General features: G+C 50.4%; 1 protein-coding gene across 1 annotated transcript; it reads right to left on the reverse strand.

Moving 5' to 3' along the window:
• Positions 1-1,213: 1,213 nt before the first annotated feature.
• On the reverse strand, positions 1,214-12,717 carry STMN3 (stathmin 3). Its single transcript, XM_015881997.2, has 5 exons — positions 12,533-12,717; positions 5,995-6,090; positions 5,573-5,748; positions 4,920-5,111; positions 1,214-4,568 (listed from the first exon to the last, which is right to left on the reverse strand). The coding sequence occupies exons 1-5, from the start codon at positions 12,549-12,551 to the stop codon at positions 4,509-4,511; spliced, it is 543 nt and encodes a 180-aa protein (XP_015737483.1). The 5' UTR covers positions 12,552-12,717; the 3' UTR covers positions 1,214-4,508.
• Positions 12,718-13,326: the final 609 nt, after the last annotated feature.

The following is a 13,326-nucleotide window of genomic DNA, read 5'->3' on the forward strand; positions in this document are numbered from 1 at the left end:
AATGCGTTATCAAACTGGAGATAGAAATGTGTGCTTTGCACCTGGAGAAGACAGAGACCGTGTCTGTGGGGGTGTTTTGTGCAGCTCAGGACACCTCTCCTATGGGTGTCACCTCCTCAGTGGGTGTCAGAGTCTCACAGACCCATAGCTTGGCTTGGCACCATCATGTTCCAATGCTGTGGGCAGGGCTGCCACCCATCAGATTTATTTTGCTTCTCCTCAAATACCACCAGATCACCCAGCAGTGGTAACTCAACCACCAGACAACATAAAGCTGCTTTCCAACATAAACCTCCCTCCCATCCCCAATGACAGAGGTGCAATAAAGAGAGTAGGTCTGTGGTCTGTGATCTCCTGGGAAGCAAAATCTCCCTTTTGCTGCAAGCTCAGCTAGTGCCAAGGGATAGGATTTTTACATAGGATCACCACGTTGTTACAGGCCCCCATGCCTGGAGCTGCAGATAGAGAACCTCCGAGCACTGAGCTGCACTGCGTTCCCAGTTGGGTTCTTATCTTCCAAACTGCCAAGGTCACACTGCAAAAATAGAAGTGCTGTTTGTGGGGATGGTGGCATCCTGTGCACATGGGATGAGCTGTGGTGCATCAGCCCCAGCATTGCTCCTGCAGAGATATGGACAGGGCCCCAAAACACAGGGATGCTGCTTTGGGAATGTTCCTTTGGAGCCGGAGGGGCTGGGAGTGGTGGGCTCTGCCTATTCTGATGGAGGCTCACTAAGGCAGCAGTGCAGATTCCTCAGGGCAGCACCTGAGGGAATCCCAAAGGGGCACCCATCTGAATGCTGCAGCACTGGGGATGCTTTAGGAGTATCTCACTCTGGGGTTCTGTTGGGATGCTGCCTCAGGGTGGGGGTAGGAGGGGGGGCTATGTTGCCTTTAGGAAACATTACACAGGAGGTGGAGGGTGTGGGGAGAGGGGGGAGAGTGTTGGAAAGAAAAGCAGCTCACACATTTTCCAGAACTGGATTTATTGTATTTGCAATCATCTCATAACGTTTTGCTCATCCTCTGTTACTGCTGCATGCCCTCACCTCTAAGTGCAGGGCTCGGGGTGGTACCTGCATTTGAGCATTACTTTTCCTCTGAGAATGGTGAGAAAGGATGGGTTCAGTTTCTGCATCTTTTGTACAGGTGCAAAGTACTCGTTGAACATACAGAGGCTTGGATTCTGTTTTGTAAAACCTTCAGGTTCAGGTTCTGTTTAATGCCTTTTATTGGTATTCCCACAATACACACAGGAGCCTTAGAACTCAAACAACCAACTCACGGAGAGAGATGGGCACACGTGGGGGTCACACTCAGTTTCTTTTTCCTTCCTTGTTTTCCATCATCATTTCTCTCACACAACAACCACCTCCAGCTCAGAATGGTTCCACGGTGGGCTCTGCTAATGGGACCCCCAACCCCTGCTTTGGGGTATGAGAAACCTCCAGCACCATGAGCAGCCATTCCCTGCCTCACTCCCAGTGGCACAACAGTGTGAGTGCAAACCCCATCCCCATGGGTGCAGTTCTGCACACACACAGTCCTGCAGCGGGGCAGAGCCCACACCAGGGATGCTCACCCCCAGCTAACAGGGCAGCAATAGCAGCTGGCCGCAGTGTAGGGTTCACATGATCATGAATTGTCCACAGAAGGGTTGACTCAAAGGTAACCCCACATCTGGGTTATGGCACAGCAGTTGTGTGGCTCAGGGCTGATGAGACAAAGAAAGGCTCAGCCTAGCAGTGGTGTGAGGGGCAAACCACCTTGGGAGCACCCACCCATGGCACGGCAGGGCAGCACCTGGCCACACACATGTGTGGCAGTCCCTGCTGTCACCAATGCATGGCTCAGCCTGCAGCAATGCATCCTTCAGACACATCTTAACCCTCGTGGCACGGCTCCCCAGGTTCAGCCCTGAGTGAGCCCCTTCCTTGCACAGCTTCATCCCGCTGAGCCCACAGCACCTCACTCTCACCCCTCAGCTCAGGGCACAGCCCTCACACACTCACTGATGCCAAATCACTGATGGGAGCACAAACACCTTGTGCCATCCTTGGGCGGGTGCTGCAGCCCTGCTCCATAGGGAAGGTGCTCATCTCTCTCCTTTAGGACTCCTGCTCATGAGTACAACATTTCGGAGAATAATCATCATCATAGTAATAATCATAGTACTAAAAACAGTATTTACAACAAGCTCCAGGTCAGAAGTACACACCAAGCAAACACTCAGCACCACAGAGAGCAGGACGGGGTTAACATCTCGCGGATACTTCCTCAGGTCCCACCAGCGTGGGACACAGACATGGGACAGTTTCAACCCTTTCTTACACACAAATATTTTGCTTAAATTACTTTTAAAATTAGGTTTTGTTTTTATGTTTTTAAACATTTTTCTTTTTTTCTCTCTTTAATTTCTTGTCACTATATGGATGAGGTGATGCCGGCGGCGACGCCGCGCTCTACAATGATGAGTATCTAAGACAGCTGCTACTATAAACAGATCATTGGCTACTGCTAAGAAAGTCAACCCTCGGTTCTGCTCCGGTTCCCTCTCTGCCCCCAGCACTCTGCAGTACCCCAGCACCGGGGGGAGCCCTTCCTGCAGGAGCAGAGATCCCCCCAAATGCTCTATGGCTGCGGAGGGGTCGCTCCCGGATCCTTGGGGACTTGTGGGGAGATCAGCAAAGAGCTCAGGGTTGGACCCCCAGCAGTGCTGCCCTTTGGCTTTTTGGTGGGTTTTCTTTTTGGTTTGGGGTTTTTTTTTTTTGGTCATAACCGTTTGTTTTGTGTGTGTAATTAAAGCACACCTTAGACAGAAAACATCAGGTCCTAACCGAGCCAGCATTGCTTTTCTGGAGAGATGGAGAGGGAAGCGCACAGCCTGTGGTGCAGATGGTGTTACTGTAGAATGGCTTGGGTTGGAGGGGACCTTAAAGATCATCCCCCTGCTGTGGGCTGGTTGCCCCCACCAGATCAGGCTGCTCAGGAACCCATCCCACCTCCAGGGATGGGGTATCCCCTTCTGCTTCACGCACAGCACAGGGGACCCCAGCAGCCCACCCCCTGCATGCTGCCCTCCCCAAAGCACAACACCAATGCACAACACGGGGGTACCCTCATCACCTCCTGCCCCAAATCCCACCACAGGCTGGGATGGCTGCTCAGCACTGCATCCCATGCACAGCTGGACCCAATTCAATGCAGTGTGTTTGGGTGCAATGTTTCCTCTCAGCTTTTCAAGGCAGAAGCAGAGTGGGTGCAAGGTCCCATGGGCACAGCCCTGCAGTGCTGGGACTTCAGCTGCCTCCCAAAACCATGGCAATAGCAGTCAGGGAGCCCCAGGCTGTCAGCCACCTGCCTGCATCACTCTGCTGTCACCTACCACTGTCACATTGCATATCCTCCACTCATCCCTACCTCCACCAAGAGACAACATTAGCTTAAAAATAGGCTTTGAAAAGCTAAAGATAGCCAAGAAACGAGCATGGGAACACACCTCCTCACCCTTCCTGCAGAACTGCTCCTGCTCAGCTCCACCTCATCCAGTGCTGCTGGTAAGTCCTTGTCCCGAAGTGCTGCCCAGGAGCTCCCTGTTCTCAGCATCCACTGAGCCTCATCCATCCTTGGGAAGAGTGATGTCCTCCCTGCCAGCAGGCGGCCTCACCACCGTGTCCTGTCCCTACATTCAGAGGGGGTCGTGGAGGGCTGGCAGGATGCAGACTGAGGACCCTCCTGATGTTCTGCAAAGCTGAGGTGACAGAGCCCTTGGGGGGCAGGGGGCTCAGCCTGCAGCCACCAGGGATGGGGGACAGGGATAGGGATGGGGAAGGAGACATGGATGAGGACAGGAATGGGGCCGGGGAAAAGGATGGGATTGGGAACATTCTATGACAGCACCAAGCTCTGTGCTGAGACCCTCCCCTATTTCCACACTATCCGAGATAAGGACACTGGCTTGCTGCCTACCCTGGCTGCAGGGATGGCTGGGAGCCACATGGCAGTGCCATGCAGCCAGCCTGGCTGTCTCCACTGACACTTTGCTCATTGCTCTGCTTACACACAGAAACGATCACTCCTTGTTATCCTGATACTTAGCTCAGAGCAAACACCAAGAGTAGTAAAAGCCCCCGGATAAGAATTCTGTATCTCTGTGACACTGCTGGTTGAATTTATTAATAGCTCAATTTTTACACGAGTTTAAGAAATAAGTTGTTTTTTGTTTTTAAGAAAAAAGGACAAACCCTCCAAAGAAGCTGCTTGATTGACTGATCTCTATTTCATGTGAACTAGCTGCTATTCTGCTGAGAGGTCCCTATGACCTGTGACTCCCCACAAGCACCAAACGATTAAGGATGCAGACAGAGAAGCGTGTTGCTGGGGGGACGAACACCAGGGGATGGGGGGGGGGAGGATGGAGAACCAAACGCTGCATCTAAACAAAGAAAATAAAACGTGTCGGTCGGTTTGTTAACAGGAATCAGGTGCTGGATGTGTAGAAAAGCCCTTTATCCAGAGATCTCCTCCCGCTGTTCCTTGTTCCTGCGCACTTCAGCTGCATGCAGCTCCTGCAAAAACAAGAGAGAGGACACGAGGTGATCAGTCCTCAGGGTAAGCTGAGGGTTGTGGGTGAGCAGTGAGAGAGGTACAGGCTAACAGTGTCTGTTCCTGCCTGCCCTATTTTCCTCCTGTCCTGCATGCATGGTTTGTACCAGTCAAAGAAAAGCTATGGGGGCAGTTTCACATCAACACACCCTGAGGACAGGGGCATTCATCTGCAAGAAGTGAAGCACTGCAGGGCAGGAGCACATCTCCACATGGGTCCCCTCCCACTAAGGATATTCTATGATCCTATGATCCTGTGACCTCCCCAGACCCCACAGCACCCACCCATGGGTGCCAGCACCCCTGATACTCACCTTCTCACGCAGCCTCTCCCGCAGGGCAGCCAGGTGCGCCTCGCGGATCTCCCGGCTCAGCTCCATCTTGTAGTTGAGCTTCTCCTCAGCCAGGCGGCTGAAATTGTTGTTCTCCTCCAGTGCCTTGTGCAGCACCTCCCGCTCGTGCTCCCGCTTCTCCGCCAGCTGCTTCAGCACCTGAGCCTCCTGGGTCTGGTGAGGCAATGGGACAGCACCCCTCAGCCTTGCTCTGGACCCCACAGAGCTTTGCTGACCACCTCCCTCCAGAAGGCATTTGCAGTGATGTGGGAAATAGCACAGGCAGCTGTCATAACAGCCAGGCTAGAGGCTGATCTGGCTATATGACCAGCTGCTCAATCTCCTGCATCAGCTGCTAAGAACTCCCGTGACCTGGCCATGCACGTGAGATCAGACAGGGCTCCATAAAGCTGTACAGTTTTAGGCACAGAGGACAATTATGGCCACCACATCCAACTTCCTGCCTAATTCTGCCTAATGCCAGGTTGCAGAACTGCATCCTCCCCATGTCTCACCTGACTGTGACTGAATAATATGTGAGAACAACATCAGCAGTCATTTTAGATTGCTCCTGATCAACCATTTTTAGGGTTTGGGGCAATGTCTACCATTGCTGCTTCAGGGCATCTCGTTACCTTCCTCCTCTCCTCTGCAGCCTCCAGCCTCCTCTGCAGCTCCTCCAGGGACAGGTCCTTCTTCTTGGGGGGAGAGGAAAGGATGGGGCTCTCAGGAGACAAATCTGAAGGAGACTTCAGGATCACCTCAAAGCTCTGGCCCGATGCCCTCTTATCCAGCTGCTTCACCTCCATATCTAGGGGGGGGAAAAACACAAACAAGAGCTCACCCCAGTAGGAACTGGACAGCCTCTGGGATCAGTTCCTTTAGGGAAAATGTGAGTTGTCTACACAGAATAAACTGGAGAAGGAGGTTTAGCAGAAGAACCCTGGGCTGAGGTGGGGATTTCTGCCCCAGGATGAGAGTGCCCACACTGGTACCAAAGTGTCAACCACAGCATGTGCCAACAGCTCTGCAGCTTCTGTGGGAGCAAGTTACATACCTCCATACTGGTAGATGGTGTTGGGGTGCGGCTGGGTGTGGAAACAGGAGCAGATAAGGGAGAGCAGAGACAGCTCCTTCATTTTCTCCTTGTAGGCTGAAAAAGAAGAAATAGCAATGACAAGAGTCTCATGGCAATAGTAGCCCCTTTTCGTGTAGAAATGAAGCAAGTAGACACAGGGAAAAGCATTTACAGCTACCAGCTTCTGTGGAAGACTTCCAGGCTGCTATGGGTTTTCCAAGTGTCCCCAAGGAGTACTAGAGCAAACTAAATTATCAGCCAGTGTAGCAAATGTCATAGGAAGACACACATTAGGATTCTGCCATCTGCAGAGGTGGAAGTTGCTGTGGAAAATTTTCCCACTCAGGAGCAGACACGCTATTGCTCTTGTAGTGAATCAGAAAAGGACAGCTGTCCAAACACATTCTCCATCATAGTTCCAGACTCAGAAGCCCACTGACACCTAGCAATATTTCTTAACCCTCAGCAACTTCCTGACATCAGGATCAAGAGGAAAGTTGCAGTCAGTTGTGAGGAGAACTTCCAACTTCCCAGTGTAAGTCCTTCACTGCAGGAGCAGGCAAGGGACAGCACAGGTGGGTTCATATAGACAGAGGTTGATATTGGACTGCAGTCACAGTAAATGCTGTGCCCATGGCTTTCTGCAAAGGACAGGGAAATACATGGTCCCATCAAGCTCTGCCACTGTGACCCCTTAAGTTTGCTCAGCATTCCCACAGCTGGAGGATGCACCGCTGCACCCTCAGAGATAACAAGTGCATGCACTGCTGCCCTAACAACAGCAGGGCATGCAGCTTCTCCTCTGCTTTCCCTCTGGTATTCTGTTTGGGAAAAAAGTGAGTCTATTTGCATACTATATCTCAGCATTTATTTGCCCTCCCAACTACAAAACATCATCCTATTTAACATCCTCCTGTGGCTGACCAACAGTCCCTTCACTGTTCAAAAGTATTGAACTTTTCCCAGTTCATGATGCATGCTATTTTAATGCCCTGTCCAGCTTTGCTATTAAATGCATGTCAGATAGGAATAGTTTACATCAGCAATTAAGCAGGACATCTTTGATTTTGTTCTTAATGGAAAAGACTTTGGAAAGCCTCCGAGAGTGCAGCATTGTACTAGAAGAGCAGCATGCATCAGTTAAACTACTATATCTCATAATGTGCTGCCAAGAACCCAGAGGAGGATCCCTGGACCCAATGAGAGACATTACCACTTAACAGAGAGCACCAAGGTCCTTGCTTTACCATTATGTGTGATTCTGGGTGAAGCCAAGACATTAAGCAGATGTGCCACGTTGCTGACCCACCAGTTTAACTCCTAGCACTTATTATAAACCACAATGCTTTATATGTCATTACTTGAACTTCAGTAGCTCCCCAGTTCTGATTTTGTGGTTTTCTGTGTAGATGAGTGCCCGCTGCAGCCCTGCATTTCAGGAGGCCTATTGTAGTGATTTCACTTCTTAGCAGCTGCCTTCGTTCCACTGGGATCTTCCCTGTCCTGCTTCCCTTCTGTAGCACAAACTGACCGTCCCTCTCTGTCAATTAAAATGAAGAGGAGAGAGGAGGACAAAAGGACATCGCTCCACTGAGCTGCGGCAGTGCTTTAATGAGCCCTGGAAGTGCTCTGCGTCCTTCTCCCGGAGCTGGAGCCAGCAGCTGCACCCCGGCGCCAGCCGTCAGATGCAATTAACAGCATGTGGGCACATGGGCCGAAGGAGCAAGGCTGAGAGCTGACAGCCCCAGAGACCGGCGTGCTGAGGGGTAAAGAGCCAAAGAGCTTCACCAATAGGGCAGCCCTCTGTGCCATGGAAATCCATGGCAACTGCACAGCTTGGTCCGGGGGAAAGCAACGGGAAAGGGGCGAGAACCGCCCGGCCCAGCCGGAACACGGCTCCGTGAGGAGCTGTCCCTTCAGCACCACAACCCCTCCATCCCCGCTACCAGTCGATGGAGCTGTCCCTTCAGCACCACGCCTGAGGCCCCGGGCAGCGCCAAGGTTGGGAGTTTCTGCGTGAAAATAGGGAAAAACCGAACCTTGGGAGGAAACTGAGTCAAAGGAGATTAAATCCAAGGTCTCTTGAAGAAAGTCTTTCAATTTCGGTTGCATCAGAAAGAGAATGCTTAAAGCTCTCAGGGCAAAGACCACAACTGGAAACCTTGCACTCATCAGTTTGCCTCAGGAGTGTCTACACTCATATTTACCAATAGATGTAAAGTTCTGAGGGCATATTTATGTCAGGATGAATAATCCCTGAAGCAAGAGAAGACAGATGGTTGGCCAGAGTATTACATGCAATCAGCTCCTGCCAGGAAAGATCATGTGCCTTCCAGTGCACAAATTTACATATTTCAATAACATTTAGACCAGAAAAGCTGGACTTTTTATTTAATCAGCCTGTAAGGTGGGGAAAACTTTATTATTGGTTTCACTGGACTTCTGGTAGTTACTAAACGACAATGTTATCTGAAAAGGTGCAATACTTCTGAATATTTATGCCCAGTAACAAGCACGGTTGGATTCTGCTCTGTTTCAATTCCACTGCACAAACCATTCAAGAATTAATCTTAATTAAAATGTTTCATCCAGCTTTTCTCAGCATTTTCCATATTGCACGAACAAGATTACTTCCTCCCCACTGCAAGGAGAACAAGGCAGATTACCAAAGCCTCTACCAACCTGCTATGAAGCGAACATGCTCTCAGCTTCCTTCCTCTCCAGTGACCCATTTCCTGAGCTCCCTCTAGTGCTGCACAGTACATAATGCATCCTCTTATTCCTACTGCTTCCCGTGAGCTCTACACACAGCATTTGTCCATGTAATGTGTTTATCTTCAAGTTAAGCCCCAGGGACACCATCCAGTTGCTCCCTGAGTGGCTGTGGAGCAGGAAATGGAGAAGTGACTGGGGATGGGCGCAAGGTATGAGTAACATGAACCATCTCTCTCTGGTGATGTGCACGGACCACAGGGTTCTCCATATCCAGCCCAATATTGGTCAAAAATTCTGGTTCTTTGCTTCTGGACCAGATAAAAGGAAGCTGAAGGCTGTCTCATTAGATGTTAGATGTATAATGATGTCCAGCAAAATAGAACAGGGCTGGTAAGGCACAACACCAATACAGTGTAAATCATAATGAGCCAGAGGCACACTGAAAATCATTTGTATGAATTCGGAGAATTAAAATGGATGAGACCGAATGAGCCGTATTTGGTAGCAAGGTCAAAGGAAGGTTACTAGATAAATCACTCCCTCTCTAATGCTGGAGCAGGTGTTTTGCAGGAAAATAATCAGGGAAACCTCCCCTTCTTCTGGCTGAGGAAGGGAGAAGGGTCCAAGCAGTGCAGCAAAGAGCCAGCAGCCTCAGCAGGTTAGTGAAGGGTCATCAGGAAGTAGAAGAGTATGGGCTGGGTTGCTTGCTAAAGCAGATGAAGAAGCCAAAATGGAGGCAACTCTCCCAGAGTGTTTACAGGTTTGGGACAAATGCAGATTTGGATGGTCAGGGTTGGATAAGACAAAGAGAAGCTGCTAACAAGTAGCTTGGAAGAGGACAAGCTGTTAATGGGACAAAGTCAGGAGCTCAGTGCCACATTGAGCCACAGGCAGCCATTTGGTTCCTTTGGATTTTGTTTTCCTTTTCCTTATCCGAGGATTATTGTACTTGCACCTTAGACAGAGATACTATTTGCATAAACACGTTCAGAGAACACAAGATTCTGCGGTATGGCACTATACATGTAGAGGAACCTCAGAAGAATAAAAGAGCTGTTAGAAAATATCCTGGTGAAAAAATATCCTTCACCACTTGGGATGTGCCAAAGTGCTACAGCACATTCACATGGTCTTTGGTTGCCCTCTAACTCTTCTGTATTTCTAAATCATAGCTGATGATATAAGCAGCAGTTTAGCTCCCTTCTGCATAGGAGAATTTTGAGATGTCTGAGGGTCAACCCAGTACCAACATGGTGCCACCAATGAAGATATGGCTTATATTAGAAAGAAAATATATTATCTACAGATTTAGATCCGTTGCTTGAGACACAGCTGAACAATTAAATTAAAAAGAAATGCCTGCAAGGGGTTCTCTTGGCCTGCAAAACTGATGTCCCACTAAAAGTACCATAATATCTAAGACAGACCATGTGCACTCCATCAACAATGGAGAGAGAAAATAAATAGTGATTTGTTGAGAACACTGCGATGGAGAAGAGAAGCACAAAGAGCCCTGACTGTCTCCAGCAGTAGAAATGAAAGTATGAAGCAATGCTGCTTGATGTCCATCAACACCATTCAGAAAAGGGAGTAAGAGGGCAACCCGTGCCCATGTCAGGCCACAGAGCTCTGACGTTTCAGTGCAGGAGGGAAAACTCCAGGATCCATGAATGCCAAGCAGCAGCTCCTCTCAGCTCCTCCTTCACAGACACCAGCATCCGAGAAAAGCCCATGGGGCTCCTACCTTACCGCATCATTTCATAATCTCTATGGAGGAAGCTGGTGCTCCTGGCTTCTGATCAACCCAGACAACTACACACAACGGGGAAAGCTCCAGCCCTATAGAGCCCCACAGGATCCCATTAGGTGCTGCAGGAAGCACGAAGCTTTGTCCAGCTGCTGCAGGAGGGTGTGTGGGGCTCCGGCCCTGCAGCACTGCAGCTGAACCTGCACTGAGCATGTGCTGCTGCTCCCTCCGCTTCTGCACTAGCAGGCACAACCCTGGCCAGCAAAAACCGAAGGTGGAAGCCAGTGCCAACTGCTGGGCTGAGGGAAGTGAGCCCTGTTTCTTACCATCCCGGCAATTTGTTTGAATAAACCCAAGAAAATCTTCCCAAGGGGGAATCAGCCCCTGGGCACCAGCTGCAGACAATTGTAGCTGCTTTCCCTGCAGCGTGGATTAGCTTTGGCTGGGGATAATGAAAAGAGAAAACAGGATCTTTTTTTTCCTTGTTTTAAGGAGCAGCTTGCCTTTTTTCTCTTGCTTTTCCAGTCTGTTCCTGCTATGGAGACAGCAGCTGGTGAGAGGCTGCTTGCTGCAATGCTGGGCGAGGCTCAGCCTTGCTCTCCTCCTGCCACAGCCCTGCCTTCCAACCCCCTGACATCGCTTCCCTGCTTGCAGAGAGCCACAGAAAGCAAGGTTTTGTGAAGCACACACTCCTGCATGATCTGAAGTCTACCCTGGCAGTAAAACTGCATCTTCCAGCAGGTGAAATGTGCTACAGGCATGGGGCTGGGAAAGCAAGAATGCACCAAATGGGGGATGCATTCAGAACCTTGCCCACGCTGGGCTAGCTACACCCTTGGTGTGATGGCCGATCAGCCTGCTGTGTCCCCACGAGTGGATCCATGCCCCCTCCCCAGCTGCAAACACCCCCAGCCCCATCACAGGGTGGGAGCAGCTGGGGGAACCTCCCAGAACACCCCGGCTTGGGGACACTTGCACAAATGCATATAATGGCTGAAGATTTCCTACCACTCAGACACCTTTTGATGTGCTGCTTCCCCACCTACATCTGCACACATAGCCCACCACACCTCACCCGCCCCACAACACCTCCCATCTTCCCATCCCTTTTAAAAGGAGAAAAGAACAGAGAACACCCAGAAGGACCCAGCAAAGGGCAGGGGAAGAGGCAGGTACGTCTGCTGCCTTCTGCCTGCTTCTCTGCCATGGAGGGGGCACAAAAGCACTCCCCACATTTCCCTTTTGTCTTCTCTTCCTATTCAGCCCCATACCCCAGCCCGGCATGGTTCAGCTTCACCCACCCAAGCCCCTCTTTATGTATGTAAATGTTTTCTCCAGAAACTTCTATTTATTCTTTAAGGAAAAAATAAAGACCCCCTGAACACACCCACTGTCTGTTGTATCAATGCAGGATTTTCCCCTCCGCCTCATCTCCAGCCATTTCAATCCTTGCTCTCCAGACCAAAAGGACAAGGATCACTTTTAGGGTAGCAGAGCCCACTCAGAGCCCCAGTGTTGCTGCAGGAGGAGGGAGGGAGAGAGAGAGAGGGAGGGCGGCTGCCCTGCAGCACTGCTTCACCAGCGCCATCAGAGGACCGCTCCCCTGGAGCATCTCCTGATGAAAGAAGCACAGGGTGGGGAGCTGGGAGAAGGCACAGCAGTGCGCCCAGGTTGGGATTAGGCATTTTTTTTAAAGGGATTTTGTAAGGAAATGCCATTTTGCATTTCTCTGCATCCAGCTACACCCCATGCACGTTTTTTAAGGGGAATAAATAGAAAGCTGCATCACACTGCGGAAATTACCATTAATTGGCAGGCAGCATCGTCGGATGGTGCAAAGTAGCAGCAGCCATCGTATAAATAGACACATTTATCATGGGTGGATCGCTATTAAAATCAAAAGAGCACCCACTGCCTCGCACCAGGGGGTGTGTGCTGGGCGGTGGGGAACAATGCATCAAAACCAGCACAGCCCAAAGAGAACAAATAAAACAAGAAACCTCCAAATATATATATATATATATATAAGAGAACAAGGGTAACTATCAGCCCTACCTGAGACGGTGCTGGCCATGCTGATGGGTACGGGGAGGTAAGGTCGGAGCGGAGCGCCCGCAGCGCGGGGATGGAGCGGAGGGACGGGAGGATCCGCGGCGGCGGCAATGAGCGACTCCGGCTCCTCCGGGCTGCTTTGACGGCGGTCCCTCCCCGTTCGCCCGCTGCCAGAACTGCGGAGCCGGGAGGGGGGGATTAAGGGGGGGGGGGGAACAGACACACCCAGCTCCGGCAAAAGATGGCCTTCCCCCGCGACTGCCTTTCTTGTCTGCTGCTCTCCTTCCCTTTTATCTATTGAAAGCAAAACCGAGCAGATTTGTTGCTGGTGGTGTTTTTGGTTTTTTTTTATTCATTATCTTTGTTGTCTTTATTATTTACCTCTTTTCTTATTTCCTTTTATTTCATCTCACTCCATTCATTTCATTTTTTAACTGCCACCAAGGGCGGCTCTGAGCTCTGGTAATGAGGAGGATGGGGCTCACAGCCAGACCCCAAACACTGCTGCATTCTCAGCCAAACAGTGCAGGGAAGGACGGGGGGTTTTAGGCACAGTTTGTGCACCAGGGCACCAAAGGGGCAGCAGTTAGGGGTGATCATGCTGTAAAAGTAGATGCAGAAGAGCAGAACAGAGCCTTCCAAATCCAGTGGAACTTTTCTGTCTCTACATGTGTATGTATTAATTATTATTATTTCTCAGGCATCAAGACATCTTTTCCTTTTCTTCTTTTTCCATTTTCCACCATTTCCCCCTTTGTTTCTTCTCTGGCCTAGAGGCCAGCACACCTTTTGCAGCA

Source organism: Coturnix japonica, chromosome 20, assembly GCF_001577835.2.
Source record: "Coturnix japonica isolate 7356 chromosome 20, Coturnix japonica 2.1, whole genome shotgun sequence".
Lineage (NCBI taxonomy): Eukaryota > Metazoa > Chordata > Aves > Galliformes > Phasianidae > Coturnix > Coturnix japonica.

What these genes read in the sequence shown, in the direction of transcription:
- STMN3 (XM_015881997.2), bottom strand. An exon ending in CACCATCTACCAGTATGGAG is followed by an intron (nt 5,749 to 5,994) that starts GTATGTAACTTG and finishes TCCCCCCCCTAG; the next exon opens with ATATGGAGGTGAAGCAGCTG. An exon ending in GGGAGAGGCTGCGTGAGAAG is followed by an intron (nt 4,569 to 4,919) that starts GTGAGTATCAGG and finishes TTGTTTTTGCAG; the next exon opens with GAGCTGCATGCAGCTGAAGT.